Source organism: Mastomys coucha, unplaced genomic scaffold (assembly GCF_008632895.1).
Source record: "Mastomys coucha isolate ucsf_1 unplaced genomic scaffold, UCSF_Mcou_1 pScaffold15, whole genome shotgun sequence".
Lineage (NCBI taxonomy): Eukaryota > Metazoa > Chordata > Mammalia > Rodentia > Muridae > Mastomys > Mastomys coucha.
Genome location: NW_022196897.1, coordinates 90,768,105 through 90,795,567, shown reverse-complemented (window position 1 = coordinate 90,795,567; position 27,463 = coordinate 90,768,105). Strand labels below are relative to the sequence as shown.

The following is a 27,463-nucleotide window of genomic DNA, read 5'->3' as shown; positions in this document are numbered from 1 at the left end:
ATTTGGACCAGAGGAATGAGTGAGGCCAGGTGGTTCCTGCTAGCGTCCATCTTGCTCAGCCAGGCTGCTTAACACCCTGGTGCTTTTCGGACTGGTTTGGGCTTTGGGTTTACAGTGTTAATCTACTAGAGCAATATCCTGATGGAGCCTGAGTTAACTATTGCCATGTCCCCAACAGATCCGATATCAGCTCTAGGAGAAAAATAAAAACTCTAGCAAGCATAATCTGAACTTTTAGCCATCCTAAATGTGGTCACGGCTCAAAGGATTACTCATTTCATTTATTTTAAAAATATTTCTTTTATTTTTGAGATTATACTAGAGATACATCATGTCCTCTTCCCTTTCCTCTCTCCAAACCATATGCCCCTCCTGAGCGCTTTCAAATTCATCTCCTCTTCTTCATTAAGTGTGTGAGTGTGTGAGTGTGAGTGTGAGAGTGTGTGTGTGTGTGTGTGTGTCCAAACCCTCCCATATACCCCTCCTGAGCGCTTTCAAATTCATTTCCTCTTTCTTCATTAAGTGTGTGAGTGTGTGAGTGTGAGTGTGAGTGTGTGTGTGTGTGAGTGTCCAAACCCTCCCATATACCCCTCCTGAGCGCTTTCAAATTCATTTCCTCTTTCTTCATTAAGTGTGTGTGTGTGTGTGTGTGTGTGTGTGTGTGTGTGTGTGTGTGTGAATATATATGAATACAACCTGCTCAGTCTGAAATGTTACCTGAATGTATATGTTTTCAGGACCATTTGGTATTGGTAACTTATTTGTGTGCTCTTCTCTAGGGAAGACTTTTTCTCAGTTCTCAGCATTCCTTAATGCCTGTAGCTCTTTGTTAGAGTTGAGACCTCCAAAGCTTGTCCCCCACACTTCCCCGGAGTCCAAGTTAGTATGCCTACCATCCTTGTTCAGTTCATGGTCAGGTGGTCGTGTTTGTGAGGTTTTATGGGTGTAGCTTTTGACATTCCTAAGAGATACAATCTCACAGCAAACTCCATGATCCTCTGGCTCATAAATCTCTCTGCCCATTTTTATTATAAAATATATTTACTTGAAGCTAGAAATGTAGAAACTTGTATTTCTACTCATTGTGAGTAGAAATACAAAATTATAAATTACAAAGCTAGAAATGTAGAAAATGTATTATACTCATTGTGACCCAAATTCCCACCACAGAGGAGCAAGGAAAATTAATTAAACATAACCCACTTTCTTCTTTTCCTTAAGAAGCCAGTATTTAAATGAATACATAGAGTTTTATTAAAGTTCATCTAAATGAACAGCAGAATAACAAGAGAGAAGTCTGCTACTGAGTTCATTTGGTGGGTGACTGCCTGGGTGAGTTCACTGATGATGCCAACAGTCCTTAGATGGATGCTGATATTTAATCTTCGTTGTCTATTTAACTGGATTTATAATAACTTAGGAGGTTGGTGCCACAAATATCTGGATGTGCCTAAAAGGATGTTTTCAGTGATCATTAATTCCAGAGGAAGACCCCCCCTCCAATAAGAGCAAACACCATCACAGATTGGGATCCCATGCAAATTAAGAAAGAAGCTGTAAGAAAGGCAGCATCCCAAATGCAGGCATCTTTTTCTCTCTGCTTCCTGGTCAGGCATGGTATGAACTGCTTTGCTCTACCCCCCACCCAGCAGGATGGACTGACACCATCGAAACCATCAGCCCAATACGTCCCTCTCCATTTAAGTTGTTTCTGTCAAGCACTTCATCTAATACAGGAAAACATCTACATGTGTCTTGCAGTAACTCAAATTGCCCTTAGCTTTGTTGAATAGGAAAATGGCTGTCTTTCATCAACCAAGCTGCAAGGATAGCACAGCTGCACCCTCAAGCTGCGTGCAAAGCTTGGAGGCTAAGTGTGATCATTTAACATCTACCTCCCTCTCCAGACAGAGGCTCTCTGAGAGCAAGAAACCAGGGTTACTTTTGTCTCACAGCATTCTCTGATCCTACTAGTCATTCAACACATATGTAAAGAGTGAGTGAATGTATATTGGTGGGTATTAGGATAAAGCTGTGATTTCGGGATGTGCTATATATAGTAAACATATGCAAATTTTAATTCAATTTAAGTAAACAAGTTGAAGAAATAAACTTCTAGAGAACTGAGCCAAACCATGCGCTTGCACTTTAGATCAAAGCAGAGACAAAGGCACAACTGTGAGACAAAAAGGGCCACACAGTTATGATGCAGTTCAGGACTACCTTGCTCCATAACTCATCCCGATCTAGGAACTACAGCTCTAAGCTGATGGGTTTATGGGAACAGTGAAACGGTGTTGGCCAAAGGCAGAAGCTTACTTCCTAGCTACTTATTTATCCTTGCCATACTCCCACTGAAAGTTAATTGGCAGTCAAGAGTATTAAGAACTAGGACCTTTCTTAAAATCGCATTTTAATCAGCACATAATTGTACATGCTTATGAGGTGCAGTGTTACATCTCAATACAGGTATGTACTATGTAATTAGTTCATCATAGATGTACTAGTAGGGTAGGTGGGGTAGACGACATATGTATCACTGCAAACATTTCTTTATGTTGAACACATTCCAGCTTCTTTCCACTAACTACGATAATAATCATCCTTGTTCATTCCCACTCTGCTCTGCTAAGATCTGCTCTACCCTCTCCTTCTGTCAGACCAGCATTTTAGCTTCCATATGTTTCGCTACGCCTTTCACTTCATTTAATATATTTTTTCCTTCTGCGATGCTACAAATGACAAAACTTATTTTCTTTATGACTGAATGTTTGTATATAAATAGCAATCATACACATACATATATATTCATATATAATCTAGTTTTTGCAGTGCTTTATCAATAGAAATCATCTAACTAGAACAATATATATGTATATAATATATATATACACACATATATTTATACACACATGTGGGGAGAGAAAGAATGAATATATACAATGAAAATATATCTATATATGTATATTATACATATATACACTTACATATATGTGTATATATGTATAATTATACATATAACACACATACATATGCATACATACACATATAAATTTACATGTATGACAATGAATATTATTTCTGTTGATAAAGCACTGACCAAAACTAGGTTGGGGAGGGAAGGGTTTATTTTAGCTTACACTTTATAGTCTGTTCCTAAGGGAAATAAGGGCTGGAACTCGGGGCAGGAACTTGGAGGCAAGGACAGAAGAATGCTGTTTACTAGCTTGCTCTTCAAGGCTTGCTCAGCCTGCTTTCTCTTACAACCCAGGATCATGTACCTAAGGGTGGAGTCTTTCACATGGGGCCAGGCTCTTCTACATCAACCATTAATAAAAAAAAAAAAAATGCCTCCACAGACTTACCAGAGTTAGGAATTTTCTCAACTGATGTTCTCTCTTCCAATATGACTCTCACTTGTGTCAGGATGTCTCTTCAACAAGTGAATGCCAGTTTCTGTGTACATATTCCTGGTCCTAGGCTTGCTGCCTGACATGGCAGGCAGCTCTACTTGTACTTTTTGAGAAGCCTCCATGCTGTTTTCTATTGCAGTGGCCCTGTTTATATTTAAGAAGTGGGGGTTTCAACATCATTTTTTTTTTCAGATTCATGACTCATCAAAGTACAATGATCAAATAAGTGCTCAACACTAAATGGGACCACTCCATCACCCCCAAGATGATTACTCTCAACTGGCAATTTGTTGAGATCTAAAATCAAGAAGGGTCTCTTGACATGCCTATGGGGAATTATCTTGGTTGGGATAACTGAAGTAGGAAGGCCAGCCCACTGTAGGTGGCACCATTCCCTGTGCTGGGATCCTGGACTGTATATAAAGAAAAAAGTGATCTGAGAACACAGGTTCATCATCCTCTTTTATTTAACTGTGGATGCGATGTGACCAGCTGCCTCAACCTCTTGTTGTTGGTACTTTACCACCGTGCTAGACTGTTAGTACGATCCAAAATAAATTCTTCCTTTATAAGTCAGCTTGGTTAACTATTTTATCACTACAGCAAGAACAACAGACTAACTAAGACAATCCCCTGCAAGGCCAATGGAGTATTAGAGAAGAAGGAGCAGAAAAACTGTTTGAGCTGGAAGGTGGAGGGGGAGCCCTGGGAACTGCTGTTTTCTGGCATGGCATGGCTGTTGCATCCTTGAACTTGCAGCAGCAGTGACTATCTGCATAAGACTGCATGGGGCTGGACCTGCCCACATTGCATCATGGAACAGAGTGGCACCCATGAGTCCCAACCCTCACAGAAGCAGGTAAAAGTTGTAGAGACAGTAGGAGTCACCATCCTCAATATGGTAAATCGCCCTTGCTCCCATCTATGCTCACACAGATGACTCTAATTAAATGCAATGGAACATACACAAAACGACACGGAAGTAGTTGGAGGACTTGTTGGAAAAAAAGGGGGATTCAGCAGAAGGGGAAATGAGATAAGAGCAGACAATGGGAGCAATATGATCAAAGTGCACTATATACTATAGGTAATAATTAACTACATTGTATGTAATTCTAAAAAGTAAAGCAGAAGAAAGTTTAAGAGGGTGGGGGCTCTATGTTGGAACAAGACTTTGACGTAGGTCCTACTGCCACTATCACTCACAAAGGAGGGTAGAAAGATGGTCTAGAAAGCACAATGGCCCTTGGCACACAGTGATTCCCTTTCTGAAGGGAATAGTTGGCAGTCATCTACCAGTTGTTCTTCACTTGTTTGTTTATGACAGGCTCTTTTTTTGTCAGGCTAGCCTCAGACTTGCTATGAAGGCAAAGATGGTCATAAGCTTCTAATCCTCCTGCGTCCACCTCCCACATGCTAGGACTACCACACCTGGCTATTAGTTCCTATTTAATGACTGCATGTAAAGGAGAAAGCCCGTTGAATGTTTTGGTTTGGGGTTTGTTGTTTGGTTTGTTTTTACTTTCATCTTTGAGCGTTTAGCTTTTCCACCATAGTTTCCTCTCTGGTATTTCCCACTCAGCCTACTGCTATAAAAAGAATGGGGAGATGGTTTATAAACCACAGTTACTATCAAATGGAATATGGGAATCCTTGGAGTCTGCATTTTAAGTGATTATCATGATTATTACGAAGAGTGAGCTTTGCTAGTGTTGCATAAATCGATTCCTGGGTTTAGGAGAGATTGGGACCTTTAAGAGATGTTTAGGTCACAGGAGCTCCATCAGGAGGTGGTCTTAATACCTGGCTTTTATAAGTGAGCTCCTCTCATCCCTTTTCCATATTTGTATCAAATTAGGGACAATGTCCCTAGTCTAGAGGATTTGGGCACTATCTTGGGAAGCAGAGAACAGATCTTTAGTGGCAGACTCTAAACCTGATGGTCCCTTGATCTTTGACTTCTCAACCTCCAAAACAGTGAGAAATAAACAACTTTTCTTCTTCTTCTTCTTCTTCTTCTTCTTCTTCTTCTTCTTCTTCTTCTTCTTCTTCTTCTTCTTCTTCTTCTTCTTCTTCTTCTTCTTCTTCTCCTTCTCCTCCTCCTCCTCCTCCTCCTCCTCCTCCTCCTCCTCCTCCTTCTCCTCTCCCTCCTCCTCCTCCTCCTCTTCCTTTTCCTCCTCCTCCTCCTCCTCCTTCCTCTTTATAAGTCACCCAGTACCATATAGTCAAGAGCACAATGGTATCAACTAGTAAATGAAGAGTCAAAACCCAGAGGTTTAGGTTCAAGCATGAAATGAAGAGTCTACAAGAGAGGTAAAGAAAAATGAAGGTCAAAAGAGGAAAAATCAGTTAGCCACTCTGTACCTGCTTCCCTCTACAAACAGGAGAGACTGATGTACAGATTTGAATTTAGCTTTACAAAAACAGGGTGGAGAATTTCCAATGAGAACCAAATGTTTTCACTGATGAGAGAAATATTACATCATGATACATGTAACTGTTAAAGGTAGACAGTCTCTGTCTGAGTGGAAGTAAAAGCCCTTGCCATAAATGTGACAAGGTTGTCTCTTTCTTTCTGCCTCACTTGGAGATACACTGGGAGCCAGCATGGCAAAGGCCTGGAAACTACAGTCCGTGGGAGAGAAAGAGCACCCCACAGCATTGAGAATGACTCCCATGCCACACTGGAAGCCTGACCCTCTCCCCATCTCAGCTGCCATGGCACACAGGAAGAGAAAACCCAGCCTTCTCCACATCTCAAAGCAGCAGACAGCAAAGGGCTTCATGCGGGCAAATCAATATATAATTTTAGACAGATATGCACATATGCATTTTTATAAATATATAATAAATGCATTTATATTTTGTCTCCTCCTTAAAGCATTTAAAGGTGGCGTACAGTAACATATTAACAATTACAAAGTATCACACAGGGGAAAATGGATAAGGAAGCCAATCATCTCTCCCCTGTCTCTGCCAGAGTAGTAAAGTAATGAGTGTCAGTGGGGATGGTCCATACCTGACCTGCATAATCCTGCTCACCTCCTACAGCCTATGCATTCAGCTCCAGCATCTCTGGCCTGGTTACTAGCACCAAAACACAACAGTAATAAAAAAGACTTCTTCCCTCAAAGACTTCATTGTCTGGGGCCCAACATTCCTCCAACAGTGAAAGGAGAGCTTAAAAATAAAGAACTGGCAACATTAACTTAGGGAGTGCAAAGTTAGAAAAGATGGGATGGTGTCCAAAGCCTTGAAAGGCTACACGTGATTAATATTTTTATTTGGTTTTAGACTATGCTATTTTATTTCTACTTTTACTTGAAGAATCTGTAGCTTCCATTCAGATCTAAGTAAGTTATAAATTACAAATGAGTGTGTACAGGATGACACGAAAGTAGAGAGACTTAATGAGTGTTCTAGAGTTAGTTTCTGGGTTTCAAATCTGAGCCTGACTGTTAGATATGACTTTAGATTAGATTAGTTTCGTTGAATTAGATGTGACTTTCAGCAATTTATTTAACATGCCTGAGCATAAATTTCTTCATCTTTAAAATGTGAATATTAATATGCCATGAAAACTAAATGCCATGGTAATTATAAAATGCTTAACATGAGGGTTGGCGGGTAGTAAGTGTTCAGGCAGTAGCCACTAGGTAACACTCACAATCGATATGTTTGAAGATGCGCTGTGTAGAGATGGAGATGGTGACGAAGGTGAGATGAGCTGTCATGTCATCATCTCTGCCTCTGAAAACAAACTATGAGATCCCGCAGTCTAAGCTCAACCCAAAGAAAACACTAATATCTAAAGCACTTTTAAAACTAAGAAATTAAAAGCCAGGGTGGGTAAAGGCAATGGCTATGGAGCCCAAAGGCTTGAGTTTGATCCTAGAACTCTCATGGGAGAGTAAGAGAACCAACTTCCAGATTTGTCCTCTGACCTCCAAACATATGCCATGGTATCCAGTCATGCACACACACATGCACATGTACAGAGAGAGAGAGAGAGAGAGAGAGAGAGAGAGAGAGAGAGAGAGAGTGAGAGAGAGAGAGAAAGAGAGAGAGAGAGAGAGAAAGAGAGAGAGACAGAGAGAGAGAAATGAATGAAAAATGTTTAAAAAAATTCATGTTGAGTATACATGGCCACACCTGTAAATCCCAGCACTTATGAGACAGGAACAAAGTGAATCAAAAATTCAAGAGAAGTATGCCCTGCATATGAAGATCCTGCCCCAAGAAATCAAAGGGTGGGAATGTAGCTTGGTGGTGAGCTGCTGCTTGCCTCCCATTTGCAAGACCCTAGGTTAGATCCAAGAACCACAAAAACAAAACAAAAAAAAACTGTAGTAATGTGGGATTCACTTTGCCATTTTATGTAGCTGAGCAACATCATCTCCATCATGCTTGGGAAGGAGCTGAGCCATGTAGCTTATAGATTTGCATCCTACTAGATGATTCTACATTTGAATTTGAACCAACTGGAGAGTAATAACAAATGAAGCATGCCAAGGCCTGAAGAGATAGATGGATGATTGGTAATGCTGCCCACATCAGCTTGGCGACCTGTGTTCAATTCCATGGCCCTCATAGTGGAAGAAGAGAACCAGCTCTCCTGCATTGTCCTCTGATGCCATGACTATGTGTCTCACACACACACACACACACACACACACACACACACACATAAATAAGTAAGATTTTAAAATGCCTGCAACCCCAGTACTGTGTAGGGTGGAGGCAGGAGGAAACCCAGGGCTTGCTGGAAGCCAGCCCAGCTCCAGGTTCCATGAAAGAACCTATTTCAAAGGAGTAAGGCAGAGTGACAAACCAGAACAACAGATAGCCTCTTCTGACCTCTGTGCGCATGTGCGTATACCACACACACACACACACACACACACACACACACACACACACACACACCATGTGTACACATACATCCACAAAGTAAAACAGAAAGATGAGCCAGAGAGAAGAAGAAAGAGGAGAAAATGAAGGAGGCAGGAAAGTAGACAAGTGGGCAGTCCTGAGCCTCTTCAAAAGAATTGAAGGCAGTTTCCAAATCACTACAAAGTAAGAGATCCCAACATGTGAGATAAAATTGAAAAACACTGATTAATAACACTGAGATAAAACAGAAAATCTGACAGCAGGCTTTCGGTTTTATCTCAGGACCTAGGCTGTCAAATGTCAGTATTTTCCATCACAACCTGACAGGCCTGGTCCTAGTCAGTCTCCCTACTGTTCCACAAAGTGTAAGTCCTAAGGAGCTATAGCATCTAATCCTGGAGACAGCCAGCGATGGCATTCCCAAATGTGGGACCTTTGCAAAATGTTCACCTGGGGAATAAGCATGCCGAGGAGTCATTAGTGGGAACATTTCAAATGTTTGCACTGTAGTGCTGAGGAGGTGGCTCAAGCAATGAAGTATTCACTGTGTAATCATGAGAGCCTAGTGAGACTCTGCAAACTAATGTAAAAAGCTGGGTGTGCAGGGTGCTCCCAACTCTAGCCCTGCGAAGGCAGAGACAGGTGGAGCCCTAAGAGCTGACCAGACAGCCGGGCCTTGGCTGGCCAGACAGCTGGACCTCGTTGGTGACTTCCAAGCCACTGAGAGACAGACCCTGTCTTAAAAAAGAGAAGAGGGCAGATGGACCTGAGGGATGACACAAAGATTGACTTGCACCTGAACACACTTGTGCATGCATATATACAAGCACACACACATGAACATACACATAGTTTGCATCTGAACCCTTGACACAAAAGTAAGCACAACATCTAAAAATGCACTTGACCTTCTTGGGCAAATTTTAAAATAAATTGAATTTTCAAAGGTACTCTCTGGTTTCCTACAAAATAATATTGTTTGTTTGTGATCAAAAGCTTTTTTTTTTTTTTTGGTGTTTTTAGTCCCACATTGTCATGTAGCCTACAAAATCCACAATAAAGCGTTTGAAGCTCCAGAGTCAACACAATGTGTTCAAGCAGACAGGCAAGCACTGGGAGCCAATCTGAAATATGCACACTGTCTGTTGGGGTGTTTCCTGCCTTCTCTGTTTTATTCATTTACACTAATGTGTGAACATGAGGGTTGGAAACATTCTGCTACAAATAAAACCTCCAAGATTTACATGTAATTTCTGGGCTCATCCTTGGGAAAGAAGGCACAATCTGTCTCTTCAGACAAGAGTGAAACGCTTGCAATTCCCTTTGAAAAACAACGTCCAATCTTCCCCTAAATTGAGATGCCAGAGCAACTAGATTGAGATTTAAATCAGAGAGCAAAATTAAGCCAGGTACACCAGGGTGGAAGGAGAAGCAATGTAGACAGTGTGGAAAATAGCCTATGAATTCCAAATGCTGTCTGCCCTCCACCCACTGGAGATCCTGACTTCCAACAAATTAGAGAAATAAATTGGCAGCTCACCTAGGTAAACAGATATTTTTCAGCAGCCACCCCATGGCCATCTTTTGAACAGAGCTCCTTTCAATTCCCTAAAAACCTGAAGAATAATGTTGATTCTTAGAAACAATAACCTATGGCAGGGCTCAGTGGAAGAACCACCAAGTTCTGAACCCACATTCTATCGAAAGTTTGCCATGTTGTTAACATTCTTGTGGCTGTAGAGGAAGTGGGGGCAGCTAGATTCTCAGGGAAGCCCTGAGAACAGCAGCTAAGGACCAGTGAGACTCCATTTTGAGTTGGGTTTTAGAAGTTCAGATCAATTTTGAGGAAAGACTTGATTTATCATTTCTGTTACAGCAGAAATGATCTGATCATTCTATTTCTGTGTATGTGTGCGTGTGTGCGTGTGTGCGTGTGTGTGTGTGTGTGTGTGTGTGTGTGTGTGTGTGTTTAGTGTGTGGGAGGTATAAGTGCATGTGTGTGAATATGCAAGTGGAGGACCCAGGTTGATATCAGGCATCATTCTCAATGGCTCTTCCACCTTATTAGTAGTTAAGGCAGGGTCTCTCAATCAAACCCAGAGCTTTCCGCTATAACTAGTCTTGTTGAGGATCCCACCTCTGCCCACTGAGGCTGGAATTACAGGCAGGTCACCATACCCACAGGACTTTACATGGTTCCTGAGGATCTGAACTCTGGTCTTTCCACTTTCAGAGCAGGAGCTTTAACCACAGAGCCATCTTCCCAGCCCAGAACTGACCATCTGTACAGGCTTGCCCGCTAAGATTCTGTTATACTTCAAAAGATACGTTCATCTGTTAGAACTTACCATCAGAATTACAGGTTTGTCCTCAATCTCTCTAAGCCTCAGTATACCTTAGGGAAAGTCATAATTCTGCATTCATCTACTCTTATCTCTGGGTTCTGTAACAGCTGAGGCCTCTGCTGGCACAGCACAGTGGGTTTGTTGGAGAGGAAGGGAGACCATTTGGATTGGAGGACTTACTTTATGTCTGGCAAATATGTCCACTGGTAGGTTGGCCAGAAATAGACCTATCTCTCTAAGGCAAGGGTGTTTCAGGACTCAGCCCAAGGTGGGTATCTATTTAGTCCAAATTTTGCTGTCAATAGGACACATAAATTGATCGAAAGGTTTGTGTGGCTCCCTGTTGGAGGCATTGGTTCCACGTAAAGGGACATTGTCAGAGATGCAGGATCCTTCCGTAAAATGATCTTGGCAGTCATTTGAGGACAGAGAAGGAGTGATGAGGAGATTTACATTAACCCACATTCTATCGAAATGGACTTCGGGTCAAAAATACACCAAGTGCTGAGAAGCGCTAAACAACTGAGAGCAGAGTGGTTCCTCAGTACACATGGGCTTCATGCTCACCTTCTCTCTACAGTGATGTGGGGAGAAGGTAGAAAATACATTTCTAGAAGACAGGGAAGACCACTATTGTCCGCAGTGGAGACACCGATGGACGGCACCTCAACAGATGCTTGCCATCAGAATCTGAGCAATAATCCTTAAGCATACATACACACACACACGTGCACACACACACATATACAGACATACACACATGTGCACACATATATACACACATACACACACATATACACACATATACAGACATATACATATACCCCTACACACACATACACACACACTTTAAAAGTCACAAAGGTCAGAAAGAAATCAAAGGGACCACTTTAAGAATAATACACATCTACACCTCAGAATCATATAAACTTCCCAGTGCAGAAGATGAGGATTCTGGCAAATTCAAATTGGCCCAGAGCGGTTTTTTTCCAGGACACAAGGCTGGGCTGCAGCAGTGTACACAAGTGGATGTACAGTCAATGGGATTACACCTTCCTAATTATTTTCTGCATGAGCTTTGGGGCACATACACAAAATGAGATCAGCCGGGACTTGCTTCTTGAACAAATCACTCAGATTTAAACATTGCTCACATAAACAAAGAGGGGAGGGGTAGAAGGGAGGGAGGTTCAGGCTGGGAAAAGACAGAGGAGGGCTTCTTCAATCACAGTTGCAAGGAACAAAAACCTGGAGGGGAAAAAGAGTTGTTGGACCGCCACCAAATCTCCCCCACTGGAGACAAGAGCCCATCTGCTGAGCTAGGCAACTTCCCTCTAACTACCATTCAGTCCACGTCTCTGCAGAGATCTGTCTGCGGAGCTGGCAGATGGACCCCTGCTTCCCCCAAGTCGCTGTGTTATTTGTTTAATAAATTTAATTAATATCCATACTGCATTGGACTGCTCCCAGAAACGAGGCCAGAGTGCTCCCTTTTCCCAATAGCTGTGTGATGAGTGGTTTCCCAGAAAAAAGACAGATAACAGTGCCTCTGGGCCACTAAAAAATTAAAAGTACCCAGTGCTTCCATTACTTTGCATGGATTAATTTTTTTCTTCGTCCTAATATGTTTTTGATGCACAGTTCCCCACATGGCAGTCTTTCTCCTCATTGGGGTCAGTTAGATTTGTTACAGTGTTTTCAAAAGAACCGAGTTGAGCCCCACACTCAATGCTTTAATCTTTTCCCACAAACTGGAGGAGTATGAAGACAAGAAGGTCCGATTTGCCAAATAGCTTGCTCCATGGCCATTTTAAAGACACATCAAGTCACCCTGATCACACTAAACTTCTATTCTTTTCCAAGTTCTAAGAATGTGAACATGGTTGCTGCAAACATGGAGGATGGGGAGGATTGATGATCTTGGGGGAAAAAAATCAATGGCAGCAACTCACTCTTTCTTTGTTGAAAGTTGAGTCCTCCCAAGCAACAAGTGTGAGCAAAAGCTGTGCTCTCCCAGCCTTGTTGTCCAATGGGCTATAAAAAACTCAAAAGCTGGGCCGTGGGGGCCCACACCTCTGATCCTAACACTCAGGAGGCAGAGGCAAGAGCATCTCTGTAAGTTTGAGGCCAGCCTGGTGCTTAGAGTGAGCTGCAAGACAACCCAGGCCACACAGAGAAACCCCTCCCTCAGAAAACCAAACCAAATCAAACCAGACAAACAAAAATGCTCAGAAAATACAAGGCACTAGGTTTTAGAGAGTTGGAGGAAAGGTGCAAAGAATTATTATACATTACTATGTGTGTGCACAATACTTAGTATTTGTGTTATAATGTGAATACTTAATAATAGCTAACATTCCATTATATTCCAAATTCCATGGCATATATTTTTGTCTATTTATTGGTTGTTTATTATGGCAGGGTCTTGCTAGATAGCCAAGATACCTTCCTCCCACCTTAGCCTCCTAAGTACAGGGATGTTAAGAGTGAGTCATACAGTCTAGTCTGTGATATATCTTTTTACAATGATCTCAACATCAAGAAAGCGTGGGCTCAAGTAGGTTAAACAATGTACCAAAGTTCACTAGACTAGCCTGATACAATCTTAACTCAAATCCTGCCCAACTGACTCCAGAGGATATGCTCCTATTCACTCTCCTGCCTTTCCTTTCTTTAGTGTGTTACCTTATTTTGGGGTCTAGCTATGAGATCTTCTTGGCCTCTCCACATACTACATTAATATTCAAAACATACAGCAATAGCTGAAGGTTATAGAAATTAGCTGAAGGTGTCAACTTGCTGACCTAGCCATTTTGAAACCATTGAACTGACTTAGTCATCTTTGTCAGACTTTCTGGGCTTCATTTCTACAGGATTTTCTTTTGCAAGCATCATTTTCAATATTTTTTCTAATAGTGTGTGCTGTAATTACTTGGATTCTCATGTGGTCCTCCTCATTTAAGGAGCAACAATTAACCCAGGCAAGTGTACTTAACAATAAATACTGTTAAAAGACAGCTAATTATCCCTCCAACAGTTGTCTGCCTTCTCCCACAAAGACCTCATTCTCCTTCAAGACAACATGAAATTATGATTCCTACATCAATCCAACAAATGTCCTGATTGTTTCCAGCCAGTAAATATTGCAAAGAACACCGTGAGACCATTCTGAGAACCACCTCTCTCTTTGTTCCCTTCTCTCTTTCCTATTAAGTGTTGGAAATACTTAATAGGAAAGTCATTAAAGTAAGAACTTGCTATTTTTATAACTGCAATACATAATGCCTAAAACATTGTAGTTTAAAACTCACTGTTTTTCTCAAGAAATGAAGGATGCAGAGCTTATTTGGGGATCCTTGGCTCGAGATCCATCAAGAAATTGAAAGCAGGGCGGTGGTGGCACACGCCTTTAATCCCAGCACTTGGGATGCAGAGGCAGGAGGATTTCTGAGTTCGAGGCTGGTCTACAGAGTGAGTTCCAGGACAGCCAGGGCTACACAGAGAAACCCTGTCTTGAAAAAATTGAAAAAGAAAAAAGAAATGAAGCAAACTTAACAAGGAGGCAACTTGGAAGGGTCCACTTCTGAAATCACTCAAGCGAACTGGCAAAATCTAGTTCCTCAGGAGCTGTTACATAGGAGGCTGCAGTTCTTTGCCACAGGGGCTTCTTGACAGGGTAGCCCTCAGTGCAGTAGCTGCCTTTCCTCAGACAGAGAGAAGAGGAGGAGGGATTCCAAGACAGAAGTCAAAGTTTGTTTCTATGCCATCTCAGAAGTGAGGTGTATCACCTTCTCCACGCTGGGCCTGCTGAAAGCAAGCCACAGGTCAAAGCAACGCTGGGCCTGCTGAAAGCAAGCCACAGGTCGAAGCAAAGGGACTTGGTACAGGATGCTAACATCAGGAGGCTCATCTTGAAAGGTGCCCATCTTAGAGAGCACATAGTGGCACATTTTGTTTCTAGACGTAGGGATGGAGGATGAAGAGAGGGAGGAAGAAATTCAAATGAACATCTAAAAGATAATCCTCATTCCCTGATATTTGTTCGAAAGTTAAATTTTAAACACATTCAGTATGGCAAATGGTTCCATTCATTCAACTCTTTACAAAATTCATAATATAGACCAACCAAAGATATGTGTGTGTGTGTTATAAATAACTTTATATAATAAATTATTTTATGTAATAATTATATATGACTAATAACTAAAACTATATGAGACAATTCCACCAAGGCTAGCCCAAGCTCCTCTGCCTCAAGTGGAGACACACGGAGAATAAAGATTAAGACACCCATTGTTCTTTTCTAATTAAAACAACTTCAGCATTTACTGTTGGAGACTATTTTAGGAACGTTTTTTGCAGGTTGGAGCGGTGATGAGCAAATTCACTTGCCTGCAAATATAACATGCATTGTCTAATATCGGCTTTACTAATGAGAGTCGAGCTATTTTGGTCTTCACATGCCTTCTTCTTTTGTCTTATTTTCAATGTCAGAATTTTGAAGAGGGAGAAGGCTATTCAATCCCAATACACCTCAACCAGGGCCATTGATGACAGACAATGGCACCAATTAGACACCTTTCTCTTGATACTCAGAATGAGCATCAGCACTGTCTTAGCTAGCTTCTTTCTATTGCGATGATAAGCACCGCTACCAAAAGCAACTTGGGAGAAAAGTTGATCTCATCTTACAGTTCACACTCAGTCCATCAGGAAAGGAGTCAGGGCAAGAATTCAAGGAAGGAACCTAAAGGCAGGAACTGAGGCAGAAGCCAAGGAAGAATGCTGCCTACTACACGTTCCCTGGGCTCTTATGTCTTTCTTACACCTGCTGGGACTACCTGCCTAGGAATGAAACCACCTACAGTAGTCTTGACCTTCCCACATCAACCATTAATCAAGAAAATGTCCCCACAGACTTTCGTAGAAGCCAATCTTATGGAGGGATTTTCTCAATTAAGGTGCTCTCTTCCCAGATGACCTTAGCTTGTATCAAGCTGACAAAAACTAACCAGTATTAGCTTTCACCTCAATTTTAATTCTCCTGGGGGGGAAAAAGACAGGAAGGAAGGAAGGAAGGAAGGAAGGAAGAAAGGAAGGAAGGAAGGAAGGAAGAAAAAAGAGAGAGAGAAAGAAAGAAAGAAAGAAAAAACATTTCTGTTGACGGGACATTTACAAAATAGTAATTTAGAAAATCCAGAGTTATCTGGATTCATCTTGAACTGATGAAACTTTCCTTTGGGCCACTGCATTATTTAACTCTAAAGCAGTTTAACTTTGCTGTGACTCAACTCATACGAAGATTCATGAGCTAAGTGAGGCTCAGTTATAGGGAAATGGGCTTCCTTTATAAGAATCGCACAACTAAATTTCATAAAGGTTCATACTTGACAACCTTAAGTGAGTGCCAAAGAAATTAAAAAAAAAAAAAAAAGACAGAAGGAAAGAGAAAGAGAGGGAGAACTGCTTAGTCTGGGTGATCTCTCTGGAGAGGCAACAGGTAAGCTGAGATGTGCAGGAAGAGAAAGCTGTGTGTGTGTGAAAGTGAGAGAGGGTGTGTTGCTGATAGAACACTGATGTTTCCTGGAAAGAGAGAAAGTTTGGCATACCAGAAGGATCTGCAGGAGGCTACAAGTGGAACATGGTGTGGCATGGGGAGAGTAATCAAAAGAGAGCACTCTGCCATCCTGCAGAAAATGGAGATGCCTTGACAACTGGTCGGGAGCGTTTATAAGGGTGGTTTCACTTGCCTATGGTCTAGTCAAGTCACTGTCAACTGAGGGGGAAGTGAGCGGCAAGAACAGCCGGGTGCATGGATGACAAATGAGGTGATATGGAGGTAGTAAGACTCAAGTGAAAAATCAGAGGGAGGGAAACGGAGAGACAGACAGACACAACTTCTTTGCGTCTGGATTAGGACCCCGGAGAGCAGCAGACTTTGGGGTGATTTCTCCATGACTTTGAGACACAGGTAAAATCCCCCATCAACCTGTCAGTTGTGTAGGACATACACTATGGTAAGATGTTCCCAGAAAGAGACCCAAGAAAATACAGAGTATGGAGGAACAAGGAAAGGTTTGGTTGACCATCCCCTACCATCTGGGTATATAGGACAGTGTGACTCAGAAAAGTTTAGCCAGTCAAAATCGGACAGTTAGTGAATGATAAAACCAAAGCAGGAGCTCACTGGTCCAGAGGCAGTTCTGCCAGCTGAACTAGGTGTGCAGAAGCAGCATGCACAGTGGGAGGAGGGATGGGAGGACCAACAGCCAAGCATCATCTGTGTCTTAGTAATCTCTTCCCCTCCTCCTCCAGTCACTGGGGAAAGACGTGTGCCGTCTAATGCAAACTAGAGAAAAAAATTTGGGCACAAATTCTTTTAACTGATAAAGATGGAGGGAAAGACAAAGGGAGAGAGGGGTTGGGGGAAGAGACAGGGGAGGGATTTTAATCTCAAAATATGTTGCTGAAAATAAACAAACTTGAACTAAAAATAAGCTTTAATTCAGTTCAAATAATACCATTATTTAGTTCATGATGGCACCGCTTTCTTTCACTAAGCTGGAAATAGCAATGAAATCTGTATTAAAATGTAAATATTTCTATTTGCTAAGTCTATAGATCTCACTGCATAAGTTTCTCCCCCACATTCTAAAAATCCAATCCCAGCTCCTTTTCAACATAAAAAAAGGGAGCAGACTATGAATTTATAGAGGGAACATTGAAAAGAGAAATGTAAAATATCATATTTTAGTTCTAATGTTCCCATTCCAAATGACATTTCAGCACCGGAGGCTTCTTGCCCCTCATTCTACCAACGCTTACCTTTAACTCTGCTTTACAAAGCTATTTTGACACAAATTCAGAAAGAAATCTGTGTAAAATATTTCTTTCAAATTGGGACTCATCTCACAGGAACACGTTAGACTGAATTCCAGCGCCCTGGAAGACACAGCTCTGAAGTTTTTCATACTGGCTTTGATCTCTAAGCTTTATAAATACATTTGCTTATGTCAGAAGGACAATTTTATATGAGCTATAAATGGCTTCCACACAGAGAGAGAGAAAATTATCTGGTGGGAGAGCTATCCACTTTTTCCTAAAATTATGGGCAGTCGATGTAAGTTGAGGATGTTAGCCTGAGAGCTTTAAAGCTAGTACTAATTTTGTTTGTTTTAAGATAGCCACTGAAATGCTTTCTTCTTAACAAGAAGTTATTTCCTAGGGCCCACGGCCCTTGCAAGTGTCAAGTGTGGAAAGAGCAATTACTCCTCTGACTTGATTTCACATTCTCATGTACAAAATGACCAGCTCAATTTAAGTAATGCTTTCCCCAAACATCGCTTACCCCACTGTAAAATGTAATGTTCCTGCTCAGATAGTTGTCTGCCACAGAAAATAAGTTTACAAAGGCTTTGTCCACTGAGCGAAATAAAAAACATTTATAACTGATATTGGGAGATAAAAATCAAGCCAACTTCTTTGTGAATCAGTTCTATCATCCCAACAAGATTCTTCTAAAACAATTTGCAAAAAAGAATTAACATAGCCTGCTCCAAAAGAGCTGAAGAAATGTCCCACTGGGTTCTATAATTCACTGGTGAGTTCCTGAGAGGGTGTGGATAATTTTCTTGTCAACAGAAAGATCCAACTTAACTCTTCTGTTCAGTTTGCTATTTAACTGACACCTTGCAGTTTAGGTAATAAACCTTAATCGAAAGACAACATGAGGAAATTCTTGGCATTTCATTATGTCACAAGAAAAAGGAGACAGCCACCATCTCCACTTCCGTAAATCACCTCTAGACTTACATGTCCACAGACAAAGGACTGGCAGGCTAGATAGAAGAGGGAAAGGGAAAAGATGAAAAACCCAAGTCTACCATTTCACTCATTCTCTCCAGTGCATTACATTTTTCTACAGAAAGTAAAGACATTTCAAAATTATTTTTTAGCATAATAATCTGCTGCTATGGGAACCCCTAAGAAATTAAGAGTACAGGATCATTGTGTATGTGTATGTGTGTGTGTGTGTGTGTGTGTGTGTGTATGTGTGCGTATGTGTGTGTGTGCATGTGTGTGTGTGTGTGTGAAAGCACATGATCATGTGTGTGTGTGTGTGTGTGTGTGTGTGTGTGTGTGAGAACACACAGGAACTGGCTCTCTCCTTCCATCATGTGGATCCCTGAACTCAGTAGGTTTGGTACAAAGCACCTTTATCCACTGAGCCATCTCTCCAGCGCACTATGATCATCTTTAGATACAGTCATCATGACTACCTTCAAGAAAGTGAGTATTGCCTTTACAGAAATCCCCTTCACTACCATCCATATTCTTTCTAGTGGATCCACCAGCACTCCTTTCAGCTCAGTCTTCACAGCCCACACCAAACCCTAGACTCAACTGGTGGGCCCGCATGGACAGAGATGCTACAAGGTGACACTCTGGGACACCCTGTTCAACATCTGGCAACCATAGGTTTCCCTAGAGGACACCACCTTGTTAGTCCTCCACAAACATAAGCAGCTGTGGCACGGCTAGAGCTATGCAGCATCCTAGCCTCCCAGCTTCCACCACACTGATTAGCTAATGGGTTTATCATCTGCCCAGTGACACACAGTGAAAAGGGAAGAGCGGAATCGGTGGGTCCAGGGTTGGGGAGCTGGCTCAGTAGATAAAGCACGTGCCAGGAAAACATGGGACCAAAGTTCAGAACCCACGTAAAAACACTCAAGACAGAGAACAAAGGGATCTATGGAGCAGTGCAAGCCCAAATTGGCAAGCTCGGGGCTCAACAGAGACCCTGCATCAATAAATAGTTTTGTCTTCTTCCATTGCTCACCACCAGCAAATCAGAATCCAGAAATCTCAGACTCGGATTGTGTCACCCCAAGAGGGTGCGTGTTAGTAGTTTCTAGGTCACACGCCTGCTATAGTCAGCATGCATGGAGGAAAGGCTGTCTGGGATCACAGTTTTAGAGGTCCTAGTCCAGGGCCCCCATTGTTCTTGAGCCTGTGGTGAGGCAGCGCAGCATGTCATACAGGTATGCAAACCTGCTTGCCTCTATTGGGACCGAAAAACAAAGATAGATCTCCCAGTCCCCTTCAAAGCCATATCCCCCATGATCTAAAACCTCCACCAGGCCTCACCTTGGAATTTTTGGCCACCTCCTAACAGAACCATCCTGAGGGCTGAACCTTTAATACATGAGCCTTTGAGGGAGAGTTCAGAAATAAACTATAGCAGTGTCCAATCCTCAGAAAAATCCTTAGACCAAATCTAAACACTAGGGATGTGTGGGTTGATGCAAAGAGGAGCCTAGTTTTCCAAAGCCTGGGCTTGCTACAGATTCCCAAGTTCTGAAGAGAAACTTAGTATCCATTGCACATGTACGTGTGTGGTATGTCTGTGTGTATCTGCATGTTCCTGTGTTTGTTGATGTGAGGTATCTCATCAGTCCCTCTCCATTTTGTTTACTGAGGTGGGGGTTCTAGCTAGCTAGCCTACTCCAGAGATCCTATCTTAGTTTCCAAGGCTCTGAGATAATAACAGGTGGCCGCCACACCTGTGCACAGCTTGGTGCTCGGACACAGAGTCCTGTCCTTACCTATACACAGAAAACTTCCTAGCCCTGTGTTAGCCATTTTATTAAGATTTATTTATATTTACAAATTGCAAGTGTTGAATCTTCAAAGAATTCCTAGCAAGTGGCAACTTGCTAAAATATATAAGTCCATTGTTAACTATGGTAGACTAGCAATGAATTATAAACATCACTCATACATATTCATATATTATCTCATACATATTCATATATGCTTATATATGAACAATATATATCACATATACCTTTAATAAGTTTTGAAAAGTTTGGGTCCAGATTACCTACTTTTCCCAACTAGAAAAAGCATCCAAATTAGTAAATTGCTGTGTGTGTGTGCATGTGTGTGTGTGTGAGAGAGAGAGACAGAGAGAGAGAGACAGAGACAGAGAGAGACAGAGAGACAGACGCAAAGAGAGAGAGAGAGAGAGAGAGAGAGAGAGAGAGAGAGAGAGAGATTATGTTTGTGAAAGGGTATGTAGAGGAAATGATTGTTAAATTGTGTTTTAGGACTAAAAAGCAAGAATCAGAAGAGATGCAGAGAGTCAGTCAGCATAGCATGCATTACTCTGGTCAAGAAATACCTTAATCTGAAAAGCACTCTTTTAAAAAGATGTTTATTTTTATTTTTTGCATATGGGTGTTTGCCTGGATGCAGGTGTGTGCCTCACTTGCATGCCTGGTGATGGTGGAGGCCAGAAGAAGGCATTAGACTCCCTGGAACTGGAGTTACAGATGATTGTGAGCCACTGTGTGGGTGCTGGAAACTGAGAGAGGGTCCCCGGGGAGGCGGAGAGAGCCAGGAGAGCGCTCTTAGCCACTGCACAATCTCTCCAAGCCCATGAACGGCACTTTCCAGTTTATAAACACAACTGTTTTATTTACAAGAAACCTCATCCAGCCTAAGACTGCTGGGCTGTGCCATGATTTACCACCAGTAGAGGACAGAATCCTGAAACCAAGTTTTAGATTTCCTCAAACCATTTACCCTGAATAGATACGCTATCGTTGACAGTCACAAATGTAAACAAGAACGAAGAGAAGCCAATTAACCTAGAGATACCTAGAGCCTCTGAGCCACAGTAAATGGGCTGCGGGGCCTAAACAGCCAACGTGGAGGAGACCGTCCCTCAGAGCCCACAGAGACACACACGGGAGCTCACTTTACTTACAAAGAGGGTTTTAAAGATACGACTTTCACTAAAGCACAAACTGAATAGAATCATATCAGTATAATCCTCACATATTTCTGCCAGCTGGGATCCTGGATGCTGAGATGTAACCGCCTCTCCATGGGCCTCAAAACCCCAGTCTGTTTCCCACGGGTCACTGCCCAGCCATCAGATGGAGGCACGATGTGGTTACTTCCCTAACAAATCGCTCCAAACCACCTCCGTCCAGGGAAAAGGCTACTGCTCCATTTGCAATCTCCCAAGCCACCCCATCCCTCTGCACGGGAGGATCAATAGAGAGCCAGAATGAATTGTTTACTTAATTGTGCTGTGCAAGCTGAATAATTGCGCGCCTTCCAGGAGGGCTTTGTAACCAATGAGATGGCATTGGATCTGCCAAAACCTTTACCTTGAAGCCAACATCGGTTCTGCAGACTCTCCTATCACAAATAACGGCAACCCTGGCTATTATTTCTAGAGGAGGCAAAACCGTGGCAGGGACATCAAAAAAACATGTCTTTCAAAAAACATGGTGGGGGGGGGGAGTCCACAAAGCAGTCCCTATTGACAACTGTGATTCCCACATTTCCCAGGGTGGACCCTTTAAAATCGTGAGTCCTGATTTTATTCATTCTCAACGAAACAGCCTACAGACAGCAAGCCTTAGGGAGAGCAGAGTTGGCCCCTTAGACACAACGATCACTTTCTAAAGTGTTTTTAGTTTTTAAATCAACACATCCTGTGTTCTATGCCATTGTGATATATGGTATCTCTATTATAGTGTTTTTCTGTGGTTTCCATCCCCCATCCCTCCACTCTCTATTGTCTCTGTTCTTCCTTCTGGGTCCTTCTCCCATCTTCCTCTTTCATGTCCCCATATTCTTTTGCTTACTCCCCATCCTTTCTTATCATCTAGTAGTACCCCATGTTGGTCTAGATTTTTAGAGTTTGCCCACATTTTAATAAGGGGTACATACTGAACAACAACAACAAAAAGGATCACTAGCAATTTTTAAAACACCTAGTCATATGGAAAAACAGACTAGGAGATGAAAAGTTATTAACTTGCCGAAGTCTTTAAGGATAACAAAAATAATTTACTACTAAGACAGAAAATACTGAGATGTGAGGAGGGAAGACAAGAAAATCCCTAGGGCAGCAACAGCAAATTGTTAAGGCAAAGAAAACCCCACAACACAGAGTCAATCAAGGAGCAAAGCTGAGTGGTGCCTGTATCTCTGTTTCCTGCTGCTCTTTGGAAATCCTGCTTGTAGCGCTAAAGCATCCCTAGATCTGATAAGCTGTACTAGTTCCTACTGACTTTGTTGTCTTATAGGTTTATTTGCTAATCATATGCATGTGTGCATGTGTGCGTGCGTGTGTGTGTGTGTGCGTGTGTGTGTGTGTGCGCGCGCGTGCGTGTGTGTCAGTTGGACGCCAGAGGGTAAGGCATGTGCCCTTGGAAGTCAAAAGAGGGACTCGAATTCCCCGGAACTATAGAGACACATATTTGTGGAACACTCAGTGTGGGTGCTGGGAACTTGGGTCCTCTACAAGTGCTCTTAACCATGGCACAGTCTCTGCAGCCCCTACTTGGTTGTTTCAGTGTACTGTGTTCTTTCCCATTGCCACCCTGGTTTTGATCTCTTGCCATGGGCTTTCATTAATAACAAAAATCTAGCCATACTCCAATGGCGGTTCAGCGTCTCCAGTTCTTTTCTTCTCAGTTGCCATGAGCATTCAGTCCAATCTACACAACTCACTAGCAGTCCTGAGACTCTGGGAGAGTGGGACCTGTCAGAAGCTGAGGAGAAGAGGCCACTTTTATGCAAATATCCATTAAAAGTCAGGAGGCTGAAAACACAATGCATCTGTCACCGCGTTGACTCTTTAAGAGAATTTGAGTATTGATAGAGCATTGATTGCTCTAGACTTCAGAGAGTTACATCTGCTTTCAGTGTTAGACTGACCCAGAGCAGTACTGCCTGGCACATACCCTTGAATACATTTAACATTGGAAAAGAGAGGCTGTATTGGATACCTGAAGAGAAGAGATGCTGTATTGGATACCTGAAGAGAAGACATAGAGGTCAATGTGTATAGTTGGGGAGGTGCCTCAAAGAATCTTCCCAACCAGCATATGTCGGGATACCTAAAAAGGAAAGAATACACATTTCCAATATACCACATACATTTTTCCATCCCTTCTAGATCCAGCTAACTTAATGGGATCATGGGTTTGTTTGTTTGGTTGGTTGCTTGTTGTTTTGCCAAAGGTCCATGTGCAAGTATTGGTTTTTTTCATGACTTCAATATACCCTTATCTTATTCACCTCACCTATAAAATGAGTGCTTAGCCCTAGTGTCCTTTATCTTTCTTTGAGTAAAAGATGCAATGTCTCTCATACATTAAACTATATGTTTCATCTATGAATATAAAGCTCCACTAATTTCTAACAATTTATTTACCTTGAAACTTGTGTGTGTGTGTTTATGTGTGTAGTGTATGAGGTGTGGTGTGTGTGGTGTGTTTGTATGTCCTGCATGTATGTGATGTAGTGTACGTGGTGTGTTTGTGATGTGTTTGTATGTATGTTGTATGTGCTGTATGTGTTTCATGTATGTGGTGTAGTGTGTGTGGTATGGTGTGTGTGTGTGTGTGTGTGTGTGTGTGTGTGTGTGTGTGTGTGTGTATTTTAAAATCTTCATCAGAGAAGAGTAACTACTTCACTGGACAGTTGTTACTTTAGAGATGACCAGCAGTCACTGTCCTCCTATTCATAGCCCCTTGCTTTCTTCTGGGAGCATATCCATATACTGTATGGTGGTGGAAATACATACCGCAAAATACAAACTTTTTAAGGGAACCTGGAGCTTTTCTGCCCAGGTACCATCTCATGAATCTCAGGACAGACCTGCAACCTCTGAAGGTGGTGCCTTGGAAGACTGTCGAGTGACTCCTGCTGGAGGCCTCTGCTCTTCAGCTTTCCCTTGAATCTTACAAACAATCCCACATTTGTCCAGTGGATTCCCTTTCCTACTGAAGCGAGCTGTTTGCTTCAGAAAACTCCATTCCAAAGCACAATGAAGTGGAGAACCCCAGTTCACCCATATGGAAAAGTGTCCTGAGATGAATAATGCAAGATCTGACACCTACCTTCTACCACATTATCAATATAATCAATATAAATGAATAGACTTAGGGTTAAAGCTAACCCAGCTTTATCAAGAGGAGGGAAGAGTAGACTCCATCTTTTAATAATAGCAGAATTCAGGAACTCCTTGACCCCAAATGTGAATTAAATAAAATCCACTGGGGATCTTTCTGTAGTAATCTGTCATGCTGGACTTGGTTTCTGCTGCTTCCAACATGAAAACTCTGACCCACCATCAGCATAACGTGACACATGACAGACTTCTGAGAACTCATTACCTAGGACATTTTCATCATTTATATCTTACGTATCACTGGTACTAATTGTAAAGTGTTGGTATCAAGGCATTAGGTTATTAGGAATAAAGGATTGGAGCTGAAGCTACCTTGGTTCAAGCCCTCCTACTTATTTAGCTGTGCTTATTGAACTTAATAACTGTGAGTATTATTTACCAAATCAAAATAAAAGTGATTATATCTGCCCCAAGTTGCAAAGTTAATTTGAATGTTAAATCATGTAACAGAACTATAAATAATCTTAACTTTATATTGTGTTCAGAACTACACAAATGGTCATATAGATAGACACTGTAAAATTATCTTACTAACTAATGGGAAGTATTGTAATTAGTCACTGACTTTAAGAGAAATGTCAAAACATTAAAATATTTCCCTAGTCTTAAATATGTAGAAAAATAAAACAAATAGAACTAATGTTTACTTGTTTAATGCATTATAAGCATTGTGGATAGAGCACTTGATTTACTTATAAACTGTTTTATCTAGCTTAGACAGTAATTACCTTCTTGACCTCATATAACTTACATCATGGAGGAAGGCACCTTTCTTTTATGCCTTAGAATTTTGTCACAGACCTCTTTAAGTTTGTGTCATATCCCTTTCAAAGTCAGGAGCTATCTCCAAAATATCCTTAAATGTGCAGAATTTTGCCAAAGTCACTGAGCTAGAATAGTCTTATCTTTCCATTACAACCACTTTCTTCACTGGTTTCAATAAATTTGCCTTGACTAAGCTCTTAGGACAATAGGGCTCCCAAAGAGGCAGTAGTGTTGCTATTCTCGTGAATGGCCAGAAATTTCTTCTAGGTTGTGTGAATTTTCCTCAGGAGTTATGAACAAACATCTGTTCATCAGACTAAAGTGACAATTCCACCAAAATCTAGCTTAATAACTCAGTGAGTTTATTGGACTTAATTGCAGGACTATGGATGAGGGATCACTTACAGAATAATGGGTGACTTGACTAGCCCACCGACAACTCAAGGTTGACAACTCATGGAAGCCACATCCCTGGAGCTCCCTACATGACTCAAAGGCCTCTCAGTTCATCTGAGAGTCTCTTCTCTCCAGTGTTTCTTACCATTTAAATAATTCAGTGGTGGTGGTAGTGATGGTGATAGTGGTGGTGGTGATGATGGTGGTGGTATAGTGGTGGTGGTGGTGGTAGAATCTTGTAAATGTTCTAAGTTTCAGGAACTTCCTAAGAATAGTGTGTGCTTCTTTCCTGAACCTTCTAAATGTTATCTACCTCTTGGGATTTAAGGAAGTTCCCTTCATGGTGGAATGTTTTCAGATTGGAGGAAACCACTCCACAATATTCTAGGACTCTATTTATGTTAAATTATCACTTTAGTTTCAGGCTTTTCTCTCTTTTCTTTTCCTTTTTTTTTTTTAAGTTAGGAGCAAAGCATGATTTTCATTTCCTTTTTTGTACTTCCTTCTTCTTTCCTCCTCCTCTTCCTCCTTCTTCACACCTACCATTACCTTATTCAATTTTCCATAGTTATAAACTACCACCTGAATCTGTCACTGGTAAACAAAGAGGTACTAATTTTGTCCTCTGTTTATCAACTTCATAACAGATGCATAGTGATCATTTCCAAAGACTTTGGAAGAAGCGATCCATCCAATCGCTGGATAAACTATACATTTCCTATTTACATAATCGCCTATGGCCTGAAGAGCTGGTAGTGATGCTTTCACGTTTGATACCTGTGGTAACTGAAATTTAAAATGTACTGTGATGCTCCGTCTGATTTAACTGAAATTTGTGCATATCATAACTCCACAAAGCAAGAACTGTCCATATGAAAATGATATGGAGTTTAATTATCAACACAGCTGCTGTTAAGGAGGGAAAGACCAGACCTCACTCCTGCTGATTAATAAGAAGGCTCAATTGCACTCAGACATGTACTGGGCTGCCCTAGTTCTCGTCTTTGTTCCTGCAAAATCCATCAGATGAACCCCAGCTGTCAGCAGCAAGGAGGCATGCAGGAAGGATGAGGATGACAACCGCATTTTAACTCTCCCATGCAGAGCATAATTGAGCCCAAAGTTCACCTGAAAGTGAGGAGAGATGATGCCCATGCATTACTCTTTACTTCCAAGGCTGAAAAGAAAATGTCACAGGGATGCTTTCCACAAATGTGTGGTGGCTTCTCCACGGTCCCTTCTTTCTTAGAATTTCTGTATCTGGCTGGTTACCCAGCTATCCAGAGCAAACTGCTACACACCCCCAGAACAACTCCTCATGGCTAGTTCTAGCCAAGGATCTATGTGTGGAAGGACGGGGGAGAAGCTCCCGGTGAGCCCACTTGGTTGGAGTGAATGGCAGGTTGTGCTTCCTACTTACTGCCTGGAAGATGGATAGAGCATGAGAAAGAGACACATGAGGCTGTGAGGGAGACATGGTGGAGAACAGCAGCTATGCACTGAGGCGGTGGAAGTAGATCTGGATGTAAACCTGATTTGGCTTTATGGAGAAATAATCCAGCTGTGCCTCTCTCCACACTTCTTTGTGGTGGCCCTGCTGTGTTCTTGAAAGAACTCAAATCCGAAACCAGAGACTTAGCTCGCTGGGG

General features: G+C 41.8%; 1 protein-coding gene across 3 annotated transcripts in view; it reads right to left on the bottom strand.

The window, feature by feature from the left end:
• Positions 1–27,463, bottom strand: part of LOC116090595 — a 172,997-nt gene that overhangs the window by 96,937 nt on the left and 48,597 nt on the right. Inside the window, exon 2 of one of the 3 annotated variants that reach the window (XM_031371243.1) lies at positions 23,467–23,577. The exons of the other annotated variants lie outside the window; for them this stretch is intronic. Within the exon in view, the coding sequence (XP_031227103.1) occupies positions 23,467–23,510 (44 nt within the window). The 5' untranslated portion in view covers positions 23,511–23,577. The remainder of the gene's footprint in view (positions 1–23,466; positions 23,578–27,463) is intronic. 3 annotated transcript variants of the gene reach the window in all.